Source organism: Nilaparvata lugens, chromosome X (genome assembly GCF_014356525.2).
Source record: "Nilaparvata lugens isolate BPH chromosome X, ASM1435652v1, whole genome shotgun sequence".
In the NCBI taxonomy this organism is placed as follows: Eukaryota; Metazoa; Arthropoda; class Insecta; order Hemiptera; family Delphacidae; genus Nilaparvata; species Nilaparvata lugens.
Window position 1 is genome coordinate 23,160,221 of NC_052518.1, and position 23,407 is coordinate 23,183,627.

The window sequence follows — 23,407 nt, forward strand, 5'->3', positions numbered from 1 at the left end:
ATGTGAAATTGTTATATCCGACCAACTTTCCAAGTAAATGATCTTCTTATACAATTTATCACATCTCTATTGGAATGAAAATTTCATTCTAGACTAAATAAATTAATAAATCAATTAGAGAGAGGTCCTCTTCAGCAGGTGAGTAATTTAGGAGTTCTCGTCGATTGGACCTTTCCCATTCGAACTATTATTAGTACAAAAGTAACATCCTTGTAAGTAATGGTAACACTTTATACTTTCTGTATTTGGTTTGACACTTGGCTGGCGCAGTCGCTTTCACTGTTTTAAGTACAGTTGTCCCTAAGTGAATGACCCGATTACAAATAGATCATTAGCTATAAATATAAATTATTATATAATAAATTGGAAAGAAGGTTTAACATCAACAAAACGCCGTTTTCATACACAGCGATTTTGCAATGACACAACACGGACACAGACACTTCACCCAGAATGTCTTCCGATTGACAATCGGCCAGCCGACATATCGGAGGACATTCTGGATGTCAGTGTCGTGTCGTCGCGAAATCGTTGTGTGTGAAAACAGCCAATCACTGCATATATGACATCCAGCAACTTTGTGTGTAAGATGTCTACTCCAACTGATGCTACACCGGCTGATATTTTTTCAATGGCATGAAGTACAGGAGAAGCGTGAATAGCAAAATAATTGTTTTCGGTACTCCCTTTTCTTGTCATATTGAAAACAGAGTGTAAGCTGATGTAGGTGTTCCAGAAGGTACCTTACACACAACTGGGGATGGATTTCAAGGTATTGGCATTGGTTTTTTATCCTCACACACATTGATCCTTCATAATGAATTTTTGTTAATTTCAGTAATCTCTGAGTAACTGAGTGAACGATTTGTTGATGTTCAGTCCTTCTTCCTAATGAATTAATTAATCTATTAAAAAACTGGGCCATTCTTTTGGGGACAACTTGTATTTTGCTATGCATTTTTTTTCAGATTAAATCAAGCTTCCTATTTTGCATCTATAAACACAACTACTATCTCATTTCCTTGGTAGTCTCTTTTCATAAATATTTCATCAACCGTTCTTCTTCGATCCGAAAACAAAAGTATAAGTCCGTGAAACATTAATTGAGAATTGAAGAATTCAATTGTTAAATTATCATCATTCTAATATACAATTCATGCTACTGGCAAAAAGTCTTCATTCACATAAACTCCTGTTCTATTCTGTTTTATGTTGAACATTGCTGTCTCAATTCAACAAACTGTTTTGATTCATTAAAATTCATGCATTCAAATTGAATGATCAAAATCAATAACGATATCAGCTCTTTCAATGTTATCCATTTACTTGCTTCCTTTTCTACCATTTTACCTTCAATCATTGGTCCACAATTTGTCAGCTCTTTTGATTGACAGTCGGCTCTAGCTTATTAATGTATATTTCTATTTTTAGGTGTTTTTTTATCTGTATATATACTCTGTAAAATACACGTATTTATACACATTTTACTACCTGGTTTTGAAGTTATGTCCGTTTCTATCAGCCAACCTAAAATCTCTAAAATTATAAAATTTAATGGCTTATAACAATGTATAACGACAGTATACAATATATACGACAGTAACTGTACTTTTTACTTGAATACTTTGATCCTAGTAAAGTAAAAATTCTGTCGAATCTTAGAGAGCAAATTAAAATATCAAATACTTAATCATGGTGTGTATTTTCATCTTTTACCATTCTTTTTATTTTCTTTTCAAATGTTGCTTGTTTCCAATAAATTTAATGTTTTCTTGTTAACATTGATTTTTCTCATTTTTCGCATGCTTGGGTTGGGTGTAACTGCTTCAAAAATCCTACTTTACGTAATAAAAGTTAACTAATTCTACTTATTTCTCGACTTTATGAGTGATGATAAATTGAATCATCTTTTATAAAATGTTATTTATATGTTATTTTGATAAAATGAATCGAAAATTCAACCAAATAAAATATATGATCAATTTAGTGATTACCAATTATTGTACTCGTTTTTAGTTGTAAGTAGAAACTTTTGTTGATACAACGAAAGTAGATAGAACATTTCCAATATTTCATTGGTTATTCTACTATTACATGCTGAATCTACTGAATTTACTTATTTTTCATTAGAATACTCATTCAGAAATATTTCATCAACCGTTCTCCGTTATTAATTGCTATTACAAAATTAATCAAATTTCAACCGGCTGCATAAAAAATATATTTAAATATATTTAACAGGAGTGCGGCTACGAAAAGTCGCCTTGTCCGTGTGTGCTATACAAGTCTCCCAGGAATCTTAGTACGCATTTAAAATAATTTCGTCCCGACATGATATTTCGTCAGGGTACTAAGATTTATATTCTTATTCATATTCAAAAGTAGCCCTAAAAGAAAAAAAAACAAGTCTCCCAGGTCTTGTAGCTGTCTGGCCCACTGTGCCATACAAGTCTCTCGGTTCCTGTATACCTTCTTGACAACATCGCCTTCTACAAGTAAATCTATCAACTATTTCCAGTAATGAAGGCTAGGACTATCTTTCAAGTATGAATGTATCTATTTGAATTCTCCATAGCCCACGTGTACAGCGTTTCTGTAGCACTGGAGGCAGTATTTAGAAAATAGTTATAATCTAGATTTTTCTTTATTTCTTCCATTTTTATTCTGAAAAAAACAGTACAGTACTAACTTCTAATAATAAATGTTATTAATATAACAGTAATTAATATTTAACATGTTCATGTTGGTAATATTCAAAGATAAAATCAATGTAGAGAAATATTTATGATTTTGAACAAAATATATAGAATGTGAGATGTGTTGGTGGAAATAATGAAGGAAATAGATAAGAAAGAATGCAGCTAGTGTTTCTACTGGAAAAGTATCCAGGCAGATAGATGAAAATATATAGATTCACATAATCTATTGAAATATTATATCTCTACTTATATTTTACATGGAAAAGTGTCTAGTGAATCCCACTTGGCAATAAAAATGTGTTGCATGGGCTCTGAATGATTTATTAGTCAATTTTATCGTGTCAATGGTCATTAACAGATAGTAAACAAACCCAGCAGCTTACTTTTGAAAAATTATAGTTATACCAGTAATAATCAATATTATGATTCAATCAATAAACATGCGCTACATAACTTTTGCAAACTATTCTTTCACAAAGGAAAAATATATATCTAGGAAGATAACGATTGATCTCCCGTATATCTATATTGAAAAAGTACCTACAAACAATGTTATGGTGTAGAACGGAAACGGCCAGACATCAGCTATTGAAAATCAAAGTCATCATTCTGCCGAAGTCATCATTCGGCCTGTAACGGTCCTGTAATGGTTTTTAGGTCTATGGGCTCTATTTATGGAAAATGAACCAAAAAAATCATTTAGCACCCTGGATAGTTTTACATGTATCTAGCATAGCACACTGTGCTATGCCTGCCTGTCAGGCTGGAAGTCCGTACAAGTAAAAGTCTCAGGAGACATGTATATCACTCATCATGTTAAACTGGCAAACTGCAGAGTTTTTCAATATACAAAACAAATATAAGAGAAAAATAAGTCATGTAAGCTGTATAGCACTACCGTTCGGTTTGTTTTGACCCAAAATTGCTTCTGTGATTCTCATTAGTTTTTGAGTTTTTATAAGGTTTTAGCAAAAGTATATCATAAGGTTTGCTTTAACTGGCTGGTCACTAACGTAATTCTTCACATGTCAGACGAATAGTCTTCGAGTACACCTAAAAATAGAACACATAAAAGTTACAATGTTCGCCTGTACCACAGAATACATTCAGAAAGGTAACTTCCAATCAAACCAATGCATTTTACATGACACCAAGACCTTGAGTGCAATACGACTGCGCCATCTTGGTTGAAATTAAATTTACCGCTAATTTCGAAACACACTCAAATCGAAGTATTGAAGCATTGCTACTTTTGTTCTCATATAAAAAAATACCATCAAATCACTTTAAATGAATCAATTCAAATCATTACATCATATCAAATAATATTTGTAATATCATACTGAATAATGATGATTAATTCAGTGATTGGAAAAACATTTATAAATTCCGATACATGCTACTTTTTCACAAGGCGACAAAGTTGAACAACTGATAACAACTAGAGACCAACTATTTTACAGAACTGCCAAATCATTGCTACTCTATGTGGCACTAGCTAGATTGTCTTTCTTTCAAGATGGCGGATTTTGGGGACACCATTCTGGTCGAGTTTCCATTCTGTATGTATTCTGTGCCTGTACAGCGCGTTTTCGACTGCACAGATGTATCGGACATGTGAAACGTTACTTATGTTAGTGGCCAGTCTGTAAAATATCATTCATTGGCTGTATAAAATATTGATCAACCCTGAACAACGCAAATTCGACTATTCCTTTATTTTAATGTTGAAACAATTTAACTGTGATGAGCATGTTCTCTGTTTTCATTATCACTCATTCTATGTATCATAATTATCATACTCCAGCCTGATACCATATCAGTACATTGTGGTGTTTCACTTGGAATTAGAATTGTATATAGGATAAAAATAATCATATTGTAAAATAAGAAAAAAAATTATTCATGTGAATAATATGAATGTAATAGATGTGTTAAGTGCATGTCTCAACTATTTTCTTGTTTTTTGAATTTTGTGGTCTGCTACTTATTGGGTCTCTGATTTGAATCAATCATCTAACTCAGTCCAAGAGTCATTGCATTTTGAAAATAATGCTTGTGAATAAATAAATGAATTGAAAGTGATTAATCAAACTTATTTTTAGTTTTTGTCATAGTGAAGCCATCCGGTATAAGTATTGATAATTTGCTTTTACGTGAGCAAATTAATAGTAAATCTAAAATAAAATCAATTTGAAACTTCATTAATTTTTATGTGCTCTTCCAAACACCCATTCCAACTCACTCCTACAATTTTCATTTCTATAATTTATTGTCGATTTTGTTTTGCAGTATAAGCCTGCTGGCGGAGTAGCTGTTCTTCCCACAATTGGTATTGGATTTGGCAAAAATAAGAAGGATAAAGAAAAAGCAGAGAGAAAGTGAGTATGCAAATCCGTATATTGGGGATTTTAATACCAGCTATAAAATCTAGCTTCTACTATAGAATGTCACAGAGCTCTATGATGTTATTGATGTATATAATTCAAAATATGGAAATGTTGAAACATGAATATTTGCCGGCCAGGATAACATATTCTCTGTCAAAGTTGTTTTTTATAGTTTTATTCGGAATCTTTTAAAGTTTTCAGTGTTTTGTTTAAAATTGTTCCAGTGGTTGAAAGGCCAAATGATTAATATTTGAAAAGTTGATAAAGACGAGGTTAAGTCAACTTCTTGATTAGTGTCATTTAGGCTCAACTCACACTCACGCGACTCAGGTCGAGAAGAGACTCGACTCTACTCGAGAGCATGTGTTTCCAAATGGGTGACGTCGCGGAGACAAGAATCGACTGGTCTAAGTGTCACCATTTGGAAACACATGCTCTCGACTAGAGTCGAGTCTCTTCTTTACTTGAGTCGCATAAGTGTGAGTTGAGCTTTAGACGACCGTCTTCCTCGTGGAATGAGCATCCATAATGTGCATGCGCTGGTAACGTTTTCGTTGGCACTGTTCTGTTCTGTGTGATAACTGTTACTGAGCAGTGACTGGTGTCCCGTTGAACGCAAGTTCACCAGTGTTTTTTTTTAGAATTATGTTTCTATTTTACAATGTAACCATTGTATTACTTGAAGGAATGCAACTTAAAACCTATCCTAACCTTAACCTCATATTTTTATTCACATTCCACAAGTGAGAAGCTCTATCATATTGAGCTTAATGTGAATTAGTAGTTTGTGGATGTAGAGTCCTCATAATTTGCTTCTTTTTCATTAGTTCTGGTAACTAATGCTAGTAGCTTGACTTCCATTCCAATTTATTAAATTATTAAAGACATCAAATTGCTATGTTGGATGTTAATAGTCTAGTGCGACTTAGCTGCTGCCTAGCACCAGACAATTCAGTAAGATTGTTGTATTTGGTTGCTAGTTGCTCGGCAACCAAGTGCAACGATTCAATCGGCCCTAAAAAGAATACGGTCCCAACTTCAAAATTCAAATTCTTTATTCAAAAATATAAATAAACATTCAGATACATCCCAAAAAGCGTTGTTCAATAACAATTCTGACTTCTTTTTATGAATCGCGCTATCCATCTCATACAAAAATCCTTCCACGTTGCTGTTAATTGAAATTAATTATTTATAAATTTTCAGTGGTTTGTCGAATGACCAATCCAACGAGCAGAATGAAAGCGACTACGATGCTGAAAAAGAAAATCGAAACGTCGATCTTATCAACTCGAACACAGCACTCATCGATAGCGAACAATCGACCGCCCTCGAGAACGACAAACAACACAAAGACCAAATGTCCAAAATGAAGGTTAGTGTCATTAAATTAATGTAAATTATTTATTAATTAGAGGAATCATAAGCCTCATAAATTGCACTAAGTAATCCACATCCAGTACGAAAGCTTCACTTACTTTGAAGTTGTGGTAACTACCCACTGTAGTATCATAACTCCATTCTAATTTATTTAATTGTTCATAATGTAGCTGGTCAGATAATCTATTAATTTTATTGTTATCTACTTTTGTTGAAGTAGTAGATCAGATTATGTTTAAGAATATTCCATGCTCTTAAGTTTTTTATTCTCAGTTTGAATAGTATTTTATGTTGAAGTAGTTGCTCATATATTTATTTATTGGATGAAGCAAACAAATACAATATTTTGAGAATCTAATATGATATGTATTATTTACGAATATAATATAATAATAGTATGAATAATGTTCCATGTCCTTCCGTTTTTTCTACATTCTGAGTTTGAGTAGTATTATCATTTACGAATATAATATAATAATAGTATGAATAATGTTCCATGTCCTTCCGTTTTTTCTACATTCTGAGTTTGAGTAGTATTATCATGTAAGTTAGAAATGCTCATGTTACCTTCACACTATTGAAAAAGCTAAGTGCTGTTTACTAGTTCGGTTTGGGTTTGTCGTTCAAGAACGGGCAGAAGAACCGGATGGTTTTGAATAATTATAACATTTCGAAGCCAACATTGAAAATGCTGAGTGCAAAATCTTTAATAATTAATTCAATTCAAATCTTTTCATTATTTATTATTTAAAATCTTTTTTATCCAATTCAATTTCTGAGTAGATTTTATTTTTAACGTCTTCACTGAACATCTTCGGTTAAAATAAATTTGCTAATCGTGAAAAATAGATTATCCATCTCAAAAAGCACTAGTTATAATAAAATATCGAAATCCAAATAATCATTAAATGATCATTTGTTGGTGAGTTAACAAGTTAACAAGATCAATAAATCTAGACTTTTTGGTACTGATCAGTCTAATTTCGATGTGGCTGTTTAATTCTTTTGGTTTCATATTAACTGGAGTACTTGCAACTAGCTTATTATCATTGTCATTAATCGACGATTAAAACTAACTATCTTGTAAATACATTTAGAACAGCATGAACCTAGATATACTTGGTTTAAAACGTTGTTTAAATATAATGTATTTATTGTTTGAGAAGTGAAATATAATTTCGATATCATATTAAGCTAATCAGAAATCCTAATTTGAATGAAGAGTTAGTCGCTCAATTGCTTCTGTGATATAAGCTTGAAAACAACATATTAATTTATGATGCCTAAAAATTGTATAATCTTCTATTTTCTGGTAATTATTTGCTTGCGCTTTTTAATCAACACTATAAACATTTTATTTTATTTATGTTTAGTTCAACTTCCAATTTCTTTTAACTGAGTATTGCATGTGTATCGTTGTTTTAATTTTATTTATTGGTTGTTGTTTTTGTTTCTTTTTGTTTATTTTCATCCGACATCTGCGCTGTCCGATCATCGTCTCTTCAACTTACTTTTGGCATTGAAGAAAAGTCCAGGGACATTCTTTTCATCATTCACACGCAGTCCAAAAAATAAAGAGAAGGACTCAGCTAAAAGCCCCAAAGAAGGTGATAAATCTGGCTTGAAAGACAAGGACTTGAACACAGCAACATCGAAAGGTCTAAAGGAAAAGGAATTGAATGTCAAAGAAGATGCCAAAGACAAGAGCAACAAGGAGAAACAGAAGGACTCCCCCTCCAAAGGTTTGTCAATGTTTTTGAAGGACAAAAAAGACAAGAAGGAGAAGGATAAGAAGGAAGGTAAAGGTGCCGCGGATAAGGATAAGGAAAAGGTTAAGAGTAAGGAGGATGCCTCCTTGAAAGGAAAGGATAATCTAGGCGCTGAAAGTCCAGCCAGTGAAGAGGGTAAGATGTCTAAATTGTCCTCGTTGTCCATGTTGAACAAGGATAAGAAAGATAAGGATAAACATAAGGATAAGAAAGAGAAGGATAAAGATAAAAAAGAGAAGGACAAGAAAGATAAGAAGGACAAGAAAGACAAGAAGGATAAGGATAAAAAGGGTAAGGATAAGAAGAAGGGTGATGAAGGTTTGGATACTAGCGCTTCAACAGTAGATACAGATAAAGTAGGAGCAGATAGCTCGACTGATATTTCGTCAGTTTTGACCACACCTGAGAAAACAACGCAGGGTGGCGGACCTCCCACCGGTACGCCCGAACTTCCCGGGTACCCTCAAGACCATGTGAAGCCCTACAACTACGTGGAAACCGACGATGAGGTGAAGAAGAGTGGCAAGTTCCAAGGTGCATTCTCGTATGAGAAGACTGGAGCAGCTAACCAGCAGCCAACCGAAGAAGGCCAAAAGTCACCTTCTGGTCGCACCAACACCGCCTACGCCTTCAATTACGCACCAGGACAACAAATTCCCACCAAACAAATCTCACCCAATGATAACAAAGCATTCGAGCCGGACACAAACGCTAGCAGTGATTTCATAGCGTCTCAACGCCTCAAGACGCCCGGAATTGATTATGTCGAGTCGGCAGCTCTCAAGGAGTTAGCACTCAAGTCTGGTGATAACCTGTCTCCGGGCGCGAGAAGGAAGTTGGATATGCAAGGAGGTGGCATTTTCCAGTCGGGCAAGGATTACCAGAATTTGCAAAAAGGTGTGAGTAGTTTCGGAGGAGGAAATCAAGCATCAAATGCTGGTGCTAAGGATGAAGGCAAGGGTGCAGGATTAAGCAGTTTTGGAGCAGCACCAACTAAATCTAGAGACGATGAAGGAAGTCACAGTTCTGTGCAGAAGGGTGGAGTTTTGAGTAGTTTTGGAGGAGGAGCAGACAAAACGAAGCAAAATCTTGTGAAAGACGGCAGTGGCAACTTGGACTATGACGAAGGTATAGCGCCAGATTCGCGGTTTCCCTTCGGAGCAGCTGATTCCCCCAAGACTAGCCGCGACTTGATCAATGCTGAGAGGCTTGCCGATGGCCCCAAGATCGTCAAGACCACCACCAAGTCCAGTGTGGTCAAGGACAGGGAAGGTGGTCTGGTTCAGAATATCGAGGAAAAAGTCGAAGATCTGATGTCGGGAGATGTCACTTTGTCATCGCAAGTCAACACGGTATGTCTTTTTACTTTATTATCATTTTTAGTCCCTCTTTTTAGTACGAAAGCTTTTTTATTTTATCAATACCCTGATTGGTAGCTCTATTATTGTATCTTGTAGCCTCATAAACCTTATTTACGTTTTCTAGTTCGAAAAGTTTTTCATTTGATCATTTTTATTCAAGTTTTTTAGTGTGAATGCTCATTTATTATTGGTCATTAGCATTTATTTGTTTTGTTCGAAAGCTATCATTTGCTATCATAAGCTATTATTTGCCGTTGGAAATTCAGATTAGTTTGATTCTTCCCTATTTTCTTAGTTATCCATTTGCGTTTCCCCACTTTTAGTTTGAAAGCCTATTCAATAGTTCTCTTTACATTTTTTTAGTTTAACGGTTTATTTATTTTTTTAGAAACCAAAGTAATTTTTTCATTGATGTGATCAACATTTTTTAGTTTCTCTCAAAATGTGTAACCTAAGTGGCATAGAGTGAAAAAGAAACAGCTAGCTATTTTAAATAAGATAACTAAATAAGATGTTATTATTTTATCAGTAGACCCGCTTAATTTTTCATTTTTCTTGTGATTTGGTTAAAACTGGTATCTGATTTTGAAATATAATTTAAACATTCTCTGGAAGGAAGGGGACCTATTGCAGCGATGAAATGCTAAAATAATAATAACACAGTAATAATTTAAACTAAATGAAAACATAAATAGAATACTTGCTATCGCCACATAACTTCATTATCATCATTTATATATTTTACATAAATTGCTAAGCAGTATTATTAAAACAGTTTTGAATAGTTGGCATCCTTTTTCTTGGTAACCTTGTCTGATCAATTATTGGTTAATAGATTTAGTATTTTTTTAAAGTTTCATAAAATACTGTACATAGATTATTATTTGTTCTTGGTCGAGTATTGGGTTTTACTTGCAATAAATGTATTAGATGCATTTTCATGGTAAAAACATCTTATGTTTCATAAGAAAAGCCCCCTATTTATGATTGTTTTTCTTCAGAAACATAATTAAAAACAAAATACTTCTAGAGAAGATCATTTGCAAAGAGCCTCAATAGTTAAATTTAAATTGATTTCTCTTACTATATAATGTAACGGGATTATTACTAATGTTGATAACATTTCTCTTCTATTCTGGAAAGGATTTTCGAAACTTCAAATGATAGCAAATGAATCTTGTGCTACCATTATTAGTATGTGTGCAATTTTAAAATTGTTTATAAAGTGAGATGGCTCTCACAATTCATAGGCATGCATGTCTAGCTAGTTGTGAATGCTAATCGTGGATGAAATCTGCTTTTAAGTACTGAAAATATCCATTCGTTAAGAGTAGAAAAACGTGTTGAATGATTAAACTGTACAATTATCTTAATGGGTAGCAGTGAATGTACTATTGTGGCAGACTTTAAATTGAAAATTTGGAGTGCTCTTCACTAATTATTTTATGAAATAATGAGAAACTAGTTATGTTTTCACACCATTTAAAATCTATTCAATTGTTGATAGTAACTAGTGTACTAGAGACTGATAGTGGCGTAACAACCGTGATTAGTTTCTCGTTATTTCCATTGATAAATATTTGTGACTACGTAAAGTCTTTTCAATTATTAAGATGATTGAGGCATTCATTTTCAAAACGTCATATCCATTTTGTCAAATGGGGATTTGAGTTACGTTAATTTGGTCATTAGATTTTAATTCAATTTAATTTCCTGGTCAATTTAACTGACAGGGAATATTTTAAACCACTATTTCGGTCCCAAAATGCTTTTTCAACCAACTCATTTCATTGATAGCAGATAAACTGCTATATATCATATTTTGCATGACGTCTGTCATATCATATTTTCCACGACTGTGTGACAAAAATAGTTGAATACCACATTCATTTGTTGTACTGTTTTCTTCAACAATAAGATAGTTTGACTATTTTTTCTTCAGCAATGAATGTAGATGGACTCTGAACATTTCGAAAATAGATGCCTCAATTCTAAATTAAATTTATGCCAGCGACATTACCGGCTTGTTGACTGTATAACGTGCATGTGTGTGGCCTGCTTGTGTTGTTGTATTGAGTAGTTGTTTTTGTCTCCTGTGAAGGCTGAAGGCTTGGAAGATGCTCTGGGTCGTTCACCCTACGTTACAGCCACTGGAGTAACTACTAGAACTGTAACCACTCATGAGGACCTTGAGACCAATGCCAAGACGAGCAAGGTACAGAGCACCATCTATTATAGTTTCTAGTCTAAAATGAAAGTGTGGAAACACACTGATTTTCCATTGTTGATTTTTATGGATTGAAATCAATTTCAAATTTGTGTGAAGAATTTCTATTTTATGGTTGGGCACATGATATTTGAGAAAAATTTTCTGTTGACATTCTTGAAGCCACGTAATCAACGATATTGTCAAGATATAAGAAAAGTGAATTCCTTGTTTTTCATGAGTTTAATATAGGCGCTTATATTTAAATAAATAAGTTGACTTTCTTGGAACAGATCTTTTCACAATAGGTAACAAATAATAATAACATACAATTTTGAGCATACATTTCTCAAAAGTCTTGTTTATGAGATCAATAGAAAAATCTCAGATTGAGTCATGAATCATGAGATATAATTCCATAAAAAAAGAATAAATTTCCCAAAAATTGATATTTTGAATTATGAATGCTTTATCAAAATTGCATTTGCTACCAATTATGATAATGATCTGGAACTCAATGCACAACTGATGAAGATGTCATAGTTGAAACCAAAATATTTGTAGAATGAATAAAACTATCCTAAAAGAACAAAATTATCTATATTCGTATTATCTTTATTCGACTTATTTTTTCATGTTATTTTGTAATAGATTTTTATTCTACTTTTTAGATTGAAGAGAAGACAGTAGCCAGAACCACCACTACAAATGAATCCAGACAAGAACAACGAGTTGTAACTCAGGAAGTTCGAACCACTTCGACCATTGTCAGCGGAGATAATCAGGTTCGTTGATCAACCCAACTAGTTTAATGCACTTTGCAAGTTCCAATCTATTTTCAATGTTATCCAATATATGCATTTGTTTCAATTTAACTTAATGAAAATTTTCTATTCCTTTTCAATTCTATTAATTTTATGCTTTTATATTCATTAAGTTTCATACTAGATCTATTTTACTTTGATTTAATGCAATTTATGGATTGGTTTACATTCAGTTTTATGCAAGTTATCAATTTGTATCTGTTTGATTACGCTTTAGACCTTTTCAATGCAAAAATCTTAAACTATAAAAACTATTAACCTTGATACCACAATCCCTATCAATGAATCTTGTTTATAGCAATGCTCAAGTACATTATTAATAATTAGTTTGAACTAATAAGATCTGAATATTGTTGCATTGAGTTGTATGAAGTCTAAATCACAGTTGAGATAGCTACATTATTATAATTTTAGCATAACTAAAATACAAATATGAACTTGATGCTAAATCACAAGCTGAGTCTAGTTTCAAATTAGAAATAGTCAAATTTGATTACTGTAATCATATGCTTGTTTTAGACAAGTATTTATTATAAATACATTTTTCTCTAATTCTCCGTCATTTTAATTCAATATAGTCAATTGAAATACAATAAAACTGGCAGTGCAATAATTGTATCATCATAGTCAATAATCAAGTAAGTAATCAAGCAGCTTGTTTTGCTCGCTTCAATAAATTTTAAAAAGCTTGTGTTATGAAAAACTGACATAACTTGATGAAATAATTCCATTTTGTTTATTATCATATAGGTACTAGATTTTGAATGATTTTCGATGTGGTCCATTTCAGTTATCCGAAGCTCTTGCAAAAGCTGTATGATTATCATATCTTGCATGGCTTTGTAATATTTTAATTTACATGATATACTAATATTTCATTTACAAAAAGTAATTTTTTTAGTTTTCTGGACAATAAAAATTAATTTTTAATAGTGTGAAACAGTTTTTAATTTTCCCTTTTTATTTTGATTCCTTTTTTTACCTTTTTTATTAATAATTGTTTTGCAAAGTTTGATCTGTAGTTTCTCATTTTCTTTGAAGTAAAATAAAATACTGTACACAAATTAAAAAACCAAATAACGTACAACTTGTCAAAGAATAATCAAATCAAAACAAAATTTTATCCACAATTCAAACAATTACTTTTTATTTGTTTCCTTTTATCGTTTACTTGGAAACTTTGTAGTGACATATTATTTTGTCTGAGTTTATTTAACTTCTGTTACTAGCATTTCTGTTACTGGGCACCCGCCGAAAAACCTAAGGGGTTAAAGAACCCTCAATTGTTTGAATTGTGAATAAAATTTTGATTTGATTATTCTTTCAAAAATCTCACAAGTTGTATGTTACTTGGTTTTTTAGTTTTTGTAAAGTAATTTATTTTTCTTTATAAAGATACATTTTTGTTTTGTTTAACAAGATCTCAAGTTCTGTTATTGCATTTGCATTTGCATTTGTTCAACCTCACTGAGTACGGTATCGAGTGAAATTTCAGTTCCCTCGTTTTGTTTTACCAAGCTCGCAAGTTTTATGTTACTTGAGTTGTTTAACTTCACTGAGTATCGAGTGAAATTTCAGTTCCCTCTTGAGAATTTTACAACCTGTTACTGTTATTTTATTTTCATTTTGTTTTTTGTGCATTTTTATTGTTTTGCATTGGACTTTGAATATTACTTTGCATGTTCGGAAACCCCAGCTGAGCTTATCTAGAAGGTCTAGTACATCTAGTTCAGAATCGAATGACTCCGGTACGCCTGTGGATGGGGATGGGGATCCTTCCGAACCGAGACAAGGCGGGGACGGCGATAGTGACGGTGAAGATTATCGGAACATCCGCTTCCAGGTGAGAAAAGACTCAGATTCGGTTGCACAGGGGTCTGTCAACTTTCAATCTCGATTAAATGTCTCGAGAACCAATCAGAGGAGCCTTCTTCTCAGAAATACTTTCTCTTATTGGTTTTCATGACACTTAATCATGCTTTAAATTTAACAGGTTTTTGTGCAACCCGGCCTCAGTCCTTCAATCGTTGGGCTACACTCACAATGCTTGCATTATCGGGTGAAAAATGGTCGTATGAGTACATACAGGTGATCAAGGTGTCAATTTGTATTATAATTCCTCTTCAATGACACAGTACAAAATCATCTTAGATATTTGAAAAACTTCTTGAGTGAGTGATGTACTTGATTTTAATGATATACTTATTGTAAGAATAAAATAGTGATCACTTTCCAAATGAATTGGTTTATACACGTATAGTTTTGACATCCGTACTCGGTACTAACATGTTGTAATATTTCTCTCAATTAATTCAGATGTATTCGTAAGAGTTGACGTTGCATATTTATATGCATTGTGAGCTTGGTCATACAGTTGAACCTCGACCAAAAGTCAGTCTGTGTTCGTAAGTAGAAATAAAGAGTTTAACTTCAACATTTTAAAATTTAGTATATATGTGATGAAATTGAATAGTTATCTACACATAATTTACTGTACTTATCAATTATTAACTAAAAGTATTAGAAACTTTCTCATCTACCAGCTCTGTCCAATTTTATTCAAGAATGTATACATTACATAATGAAAATATAAATGATATTATACATGTAAAATGAAATAGCTATTTATGTAAGAATTTTTCAATTTGCCCGTCAATGTAGTGAATATTTATTTTGTGTGATAATATATATTTATAATGGCTCAGTAGTTTTATGGGATTATTCTTGACGACACCTAATGTACATTAAATTGTATTTATTGGTGGATAAACATATTCTATTCTATGTATTAAGAGAGTAATGCGCGACTTTATCGCTCGCGCAAAACAGTTATCACGCGAAGCGGAGCGTGATAATTTTGCAAGAGCGATAAAGAAGCATTACGCGCGAATTACATACAAAATTTTTTCTACTACTGCCCAAACCTGTTAAATTACTTATATTGGCGGAGTTACAATTACCGACGTTTTAGGTTAAGATCTGACTTTTTGGCGAGCTGCTTACAATCAGCTGATTAGGGAGCGTAAAGAAACTCTTCTGCGCATGCGCGAATGATTTGGGAGCGTAAAGTAAATCTACTGCGCATGCGCGGATGGTTAGCGAGCGAAAAAGTAGATTCTCCTCAGAAATAAGCTGTTTTACGTGGAGAATTGAGTGTGTAAATTCTTTCTTTACGCGCAGTTGTAGAAAAATGTATTTGAAGTATAAGTAGCATTAGAAAGCTGATTTTCAAGTATCATTTCAGGCCATCATATCTCCAAACAACTTACAAAAATACGTTATTAGTTCATGTAGTGTAGCGAAAATATTTTTTTCTACAACTGTGCGTAAAGAAAGAATTTACACACTCAATTCTCCTCGTAAAACAGTTGTAGAATAAATTGTGTATGTAATTCGCGCGTAATGCGTCTTTATCGCTCTTGCAAAATTATCACGCTCCGCTTCGCGTGATAACTGTTTTGCGCGAGCGATAAAGTCGCGCATTACGCTCTTAATACATAAATAGCTATTTCCTACAGTTACCTTGAAAAGTGACCATTCCTGCACTGATTACAGAATGCAAAGAATCACTTTTCCGCTCTAGTGCGCAAAGTATTACTTTGCGTACTCCAGATTTGCAACATGGCAACACAAAATAGTTGGTGGGCTATATGGAGGATTAGTGCACGAAAACAAAAATTGAGTTGGCAACAATGACTGTGGTTAGATTTAGATAAGAATCATTTCAATGGCTACCCTACATTTATGATAAAATCCCAATCTAGAAATCCAAAACAAGAATAATGTTCATCTAAATCATAATTAAATAATCATCATTTACGAATTCTCATCATTTAATAATAAATAATAGTTCTTTTCTATTGATAATTATTATTTCAACTGCAAGCAATGAGAAAAGTAGCAAATATACATTATAAAATTCGAATTTTGAGGTTAAATGATTACCGTTCGATATCCATATAAATAAAAATAATTAAAAACATAAGAATACTACAATAAATATTCTCTGTTGTCTATGTTATTTTTATAAATATTTTTCAGTTTACTTTAAGCATTTTTCTCGGTAATTTGAACAAAAGTCTAAATTTCTGAATCCTGTTTCAGTACTTTTTAGCTGAAACAAACTTAGGTACGATTCTTCCCGCTAGGTCGCACGCTTGTCGGTTCAGCCATCTTGCAGCCATCCCAATCAGCTGTTGGCGTGTATTTTGAATGCGAATTTTTTGTTCTATCTGTATTTTTTCTGATTCTTGAATGAATAAAAATCAGAACTTTGGCTGAGAATTTTCAACTTGGATTATTAATTTTTAAATGAATTAAGGTTGTTATTAATAACACATACAAACATTTGATGGATTTCAGGGAATTTTACCCATAATTACCCACTTTTCATATTCAATGGTAACTGTAGGAAAAATTAAATGTGACATACGTGCGCAAAGTTCCTCTGCTGCACTCAAGAAGCCATTCCGCCCTCGCCTACGGCTTGGGTGTAAACGTTTCTTTCGGTCCAGCGAACTGTCACTTTGAGCACCAGTTGCACAAATAACTATTTCCCATCACCTGATTTCAAAACTTCATCATTGGAGTACACTCAAAGGAGTTCACTATCGTTTTATTTTTAGATACACATTTTGTTCCTTATATTAGACCCTTGATAATGGCATGATTGGCAGAAGTCACATCTTTAAAAATCAAAGGGTTCTAGTAATTATATTAAAAAACATGTTATTGCTTGAAATATGTTGCTTCAATTTACTTTGGAATGAATGATTGATTGCTTTTGACAGGGAGCCGGTCATCCAATAGTGCAGACTGAGACACACGTGTACACCACACCGGCAGTTGGCAGCTCTGAGATCACCTCTGTACGCTCAACCACTGAAGTGCCGCTCGTCAAAACCGAACCAAGAACTGTTATCGTTGGAGCACAAACCATCAGCAGCAAAACAAGGACGGTTGAAGTTACAACGGTCAGTTTGTTTTCTCACTACTCGATTAAACTGTTATAGTTTTTAACTGTCTACTTAATTGTCGCTACACCACACAGGAGACAACCGTCTTCTGTCCACAAAGCTGCTTTAGTTTTTCCGCCACACAACTCAAAAAAACAGCCGTCTGTTTGTGAGAAAATCGCTATTTCGGATTTAAAGTTGAAAAACCATAAACAGTACTTCCTGATTTTAATTTATCGATACTAAGGTCCTTGAGCTCCATCTCAGTTTAAACGACTATTTCTTCAGGTAAACCTAGATTAACGTGCGTTTAACGTAGATGCACCATCTACGGCTCCAAGGCAATTTTATTTTTTAATATTCCTCAAACATATAATTAGAAATGAAGGTAAGTAACATTTTGTAGGTTAGATAAGTTCAAATGAGATTGCTTATATAGTGTGATATGGAATTCAAGCTTTAAAGACTTTCATTATAAAATCGTTGCATAATCTACCTACTCTTCTAATTCCATTTTATCCTTATAATGGTATTGAACAAAATTATATGTATTGATAAGATGAATAATACAACCTATCGGTTTTATTATGCAAGAGATTTACGATTTTAATAAGTTTACAATGTTCCTGAGAAACGCCATTTTCATATTAATGGATCAATAGATAAATATAATCAACTGACAAAGTGTTTATTGAACGACTAAGAAACCGGACATTCGATTAGCAAAATAATGGAATAAATGTTGGATCGTATGAAATAGTAGTAAAATAAATTTAGATTCAATTTGAAAGTTTGCATTTAATGGAAGTAATTTCGTAATGTATGAAATTGTGGCTAAATGAATAGAAATTGGAAATTGGTGGTGTTCAGTATATTTAAAGGAAGTAATTTGTAATTTATGAAATTGTAGAAAAATGGATCAAATTAGTGGTGTTCAGTTTATTTGATGGATGAAAGTTGTGGAAAAATTGATATAAACTGAAAGCTTGTGTTGCTTAGTACACCACATTGTAGTACTACCAATTTAATTGAAGAAACTTTAATTGTATGAAAATGTGATGAAATATATTTACAATGAATGTGAAAATTTGTTGTGTTCAGTACAAAACTGAGAAGGACGGAGTGGTGGAGACTCATTCGGAGCAGAAGATAACAATCCAGAGCGACGGGGACCCAGTGGATCACGATCTGGCTCTCACTCAGGCCATTCAGGAGGCCTCCGAACTCGATCCCGACATGACTGTCGAGAAGATCGAGATTCAACAACAACATCAGCATCAATAACCACAAACACCAACGCTTCTTTATTAAGGTCAGCCTATTTCAGTATTGGACAGAGTGTTTCAAAACTAAATAGTTTAATCTATTTAGTTATAATATCTGAATAGTTGATTCTCATCTAAAATAGTAGACATAAACACAAGATATACATGATTTGTTGTCAATGAATCATGTCCATGACTCGTTGAATACATTCCAGTTTCACAATTTATGTTTTCAAAGTAGCTGTAGTTTTGACGGTGGGTCTCGTTCGTCAAGATCTCAGTTCATCAAGGGTCTGTTTCGACCTTGGATACTGATACAAATGGCAAGTTGATCCATTCAGTTCGTCAAGTTTTCTTTGCAGGCTGATACTCGAGTCAGCTACTCTGTTTATATATCTTTATTATTAAGCTAGTATCCATTAATATTATAATAACCACTGTTGCACACTAGTTAGAGATTAGTGAGAATGGGTTAGGGAGAAGTATGTTGGAGGTTAGGTTGAGGAAAGATCAGGGGTTAGGTTATTGATTTTAAATGACAACAATATGCTGGTGATATTACGATTTTTTTATAATTTAAGAATTAGACACCTAAAGGTGTCTGCCCACTGCTCCGTATCATACTAGGACCGGTATAGGAACATGACCGGCACGTAACATACATACCAATACCCACTGCTACGTATTGATAACGTTTCATACACGTTGTAAACGGGTTATATCCGCGTTTATGGAGTTGCGCTTCAGACTCGAAGCAGTAAACAGCTTATCTGCGTTGCTCTGTTATCTTTCTATTGAAAATTTTACTCCAGCCTTAAAATGCAGTGCAAAAAGTGTAATTCAGAGTTTGTTGTAGAGGATATGATCAAATGTAGTGAATGTAAGGAGAATTTGCATTATTTGTGTCAATCCATCACCGAAAAAAACTTTAGAAAAATGTCAACCGATAGCAAGTCAAAGTGGAGGTGCTTTTCGTGTAAAACGCCGGTTAACAGGTCAGAAAACAACGCAGTGGTGGAGGGAGGAGGGGTTCTTTCAACGTCGCAGCCAACAACGGCTTCCTTATCTCAGGTAGACCTACAAGCTATCTCGGCTATCGTGAAACAGATAATACAATCTGAACTGTCTCCTACTTTCTTATGACGAATATTCAAGATATCTTTGCATTATATGATTCTGAAAATAATACAACTGAAGTAGTTGAAGATTATTTAAATTATGTACCACAGTGTGAGGAGAAAGAGATTCACTTTTTAAATATATATTCAATGAATATCCGTAGCTTAGGTAAGAACTTTGATGAATTCATATGCACTCTTGAAAACTATAAAACTAAGCACGACATAATATTACTTACAGAGACTTGGTGTAATGTTAATATACCTTTTATGTATAATATATCGGGTTATAAAGTAGTGAATAAGAACTCTATTTTGAATAAATGTGATGGCCTATGCATATATATAAAGGACTCTTTGAGTTTTGATATATTAGATTGCAATATTAGAGAGTGTAATTCTATTAGTATTAACGTTGTAACACCTAGTGGTAAAAGTTTAAATATTATAGGGATATATAGATCTCCAAATGGAAATGTATCAAACTTTCTGGAGAGTATGGATGAGTATTTGAGTAACATTCCGGAAGATGTCGATGTTTGTTTGGCAGGAGATATAAATTTAAACTTATGTTCAAATGATAAAATGACTAATGATTATTTAGATATAATGAACGGAAAGGGTTATAAACCTTATATTACCGGGCACACAAGAGTAACAGAGAATTCTAAATCATGCCTAGATCACATTTTTCTTAAAAATTCTGATAAAATTATTAAGTATAAAATAGGAAATATATTAAAAACCAACATAACGGATCACTTTTCCGTTTCACTTAATTTGGGATATATGGGTAACATAAACAGAATAAAAAGTAGAAAAGTTACTTACAAAAAATTAGATTACATCAAACTAAAAGAATGTCTGTCCCAAGAAAATTTGTTTTCCGAATTCAAAGATAATAACTGTGAGGTAAATCTGATGGTATCATCTTTTGTGGATACACTGAATAAGTTCATTGATGCATCCTCTAGGGAGATAACAATATCACACAAAAACAAACCCTTGAAGCCATGGATGGTTCCAGGACTAATTAACGCGATCAATAAAAAGGATAAAATGTACAAAAAACTAAAAAAAGAGCCATTTAATAATAAATTAAAAGAAGATTTAAGATTGTATAAAAACACTTTGAATAAATTGATAATTACAACAAAAAATAGCTATTATACAAATGAAATAAATAAAAATAGTCAAAACCCCAGAACTCTCTGGAAATACATAAATGATATTATAGACGAAAGTAATCATGCTAATGAAGACATAAAATTGGAAGCATCGACATTGAACAGGTTCTTCGCGGAAGTAGGTATGAGACATGCAGAAGCTATAGATATCAGTAGGAATGAAGAGGTTCTGCAATTTAATAACTATGGTACCCTTCAAAACTCATGGTTTCTAACTCCAGTTGAAGCTTCAGAAGTAGAAGAAGTCATATCTAAATTGAAAAATAATGCTAGTCCTGGGACAGATAACATTTCAAACTTCACTTTGAAACAAATTGCTCAGTATATAGCGGCGCCTCTAGCTGATATTACTAACAAAATTTTTGTAACAGGTACTTTCCCTGATCACTTCAAAATTGCAAAGTTGAAACCAATATTCAAAGGGGGTGACAAGACTAAACCCAATAACTACAGGCCAATCAGCCTTTTAAGCAATTTAGCTAAAATTGTTGAAAAACTTATTAAACTACGGTTAATAAACTTCTTAGACAAATACAATATTATAGAGAAACAGCAATTTGGTTTTCAAAGAAATAAAAGCACAGAAGACGCATTGTGTAGTTTTGTGAATCAGATTAGTAGTAATTTAAACAACAGAAATAAAACCATGTCAATATTTTTAGACTTATCAAAAGCTTTCGATACAATACCACATGAAACCCTTTTCAAGAAATTACAAAAAATAGGAATAAGGGGAATTACTTTAGATTTATTCAAAAGCTATTTACAGGATAGATCCCAAATATTGTACTTAAATTCACAGAAAAGCACCTTAAACCTCAATTCTTATGGCCTACCTCAGGGTACAGTCTTATCCCCTGTTTTATTCCTCATCTATGTTAATGATCTTTTGAAATTAAAATTGAAAAATGGCAGGATTGTGTCATTTGCCGACGATACAGCAATAATCTTCAATAGTGCTGATTGGCGGAGCTTGTTTAGTAATGCAGAAAGTGATCTATTGACAGTAAAAAGATGGCTTGACATAAACACCATGAGTTTAAATATAAATAAAACAAAATACATAACTTTTTCACCAAATTCAACAGGAAAACCAGAAAACCATTTCAAGCTGAGACTGCATTCACTTTGCTCAAATCTTCAAATATGTAACTGCCCAGAAATAGAAAAAGTGAATAATACTAAATATCTTGGAGTAATAATTGATGAAAACTTGAAATGGCAGCCTCACATTTCTTTTCTGTGTAAAAAACTAAAATATATTTCTTATAAATTCCATAAATTAAACAAAATACTGAATTTAAATCACTTAAAAACTGTTTATCATGCCATTGTTCAATCAGTTTTACAATATGGTTTAGTAATATGGGGTGCTGCATATGATGTGCACATGGAAAATCTCTTCATCATTCAGAAAAATATAATAAAGACCATCTTAAACAAACCAAGGTTATACCCAACAAATCTAATTTTCAAAGATTTTGATGTTTTTACCGTGAGACAACTCTATATCAAAGTCCTGTTAAAGTACCTAATGAAAAATAAAAGTATCTTCCCAAAGCTGAACAAGAACCTTTATCATTTCAGACCAGCTGTAATAGAGAAATACAAAGTTTATCCTACAAAACTTTCATTGATCAGAAGGCAGCTTATTTATACGAGCAGTAAACTGATCAATGAAATACCTTTTGATTTAAATTTAAAAATTAATAAAAAAACCATGAAAGAGTGGATTAAGAGGGAGTATTTCTTTTCCTTATCAAGCATAGCATTTTAAATAGTTATTCATTTTTGTTTTTTGATCTCTGTATTTTTTCTGCTCTTTGGAATGTTTTGTTTGATTTTGCTGATTCTATTGTAATTGTTTATTTTCTAGTGGGCATTACCAGGCAATAATGCACGTGAACTATTCTTTGTTGCATGTGCCGTTCCTATAGCAGTCCTAGTATGATACGGTGCCGTGGGCAGAGACCTAATTGACTTTCTAAATCAAACAGAAGCTTAAGGCTGTGCAAAGGCTAAAAATAAACTCTCTAGTGGTGATATTTTTCAAAGCTTTTCGATTTGTATACTATCAAGCTATCAAAATGAAATAGTTTTCTTATGAAAACTTTTTTTCCCGATCATTACTTTTTGAGATATGAGCGCCAAAAGTTAAAATTTTTGGGACAGGACATTTCAAATTCGGTAAGAAATAAATCCATTGAATTCAGAGGATAAATTCTTCACGGTATTGTGGATTGACTGAAACAA

At 32.9% G+C, this 23,407-nt stretch overlaps 1 protein-coding gene across 2 annotated transcripts in view; it reads left to right on the forward strand.

The window, feature by feature from the left end:
- LOC111055083 (protein 4.1 homolog) overlaps positions 1-23,407 on the forward strand; it is a 37,511-nt gene that overhangs the window by 9,127 nt on the left and 4,977 nt on the right. Inside the window, exons 4-11 of one of the 2 annotated variants that reach the window (XM_039443025.1) lie at positions 4,992-5,080; positions 6,296-6,464; positions 7,995-9,590; positions 11,701-11,814; positions 12,477-12,590; positions 14,326-14,472; positions 17,420-17,602; positions 18,686-18,896. In XM_039443025.1, the coding sequence (XP_039298959.1) occupies positions 4,992-5,080; positions 6,296-6,464; positions 7,995-9,590; positions 11,701-11,814; positions 12,477-12,590; positions 14,326-14,472; positions 17,420-17,602; positions 18,686-18,868 (2,595 nt within the window). In that variant the 3' untranslated portion in view covers positions 18,869-18,896. The remainder of the gene's footprint in view (positions 1-4,991; positions 5,081-6,295; positions 6,465-7,994; positions 9,591-11,700; positions 11,815-12,476; positions 12,591-14,325; positions 14,473-17,419; positions 17,603-18,685; positions 18,897-23,407) is intronic. The other variant, XM_039443026.1, reaches the window with a different exon arrangement.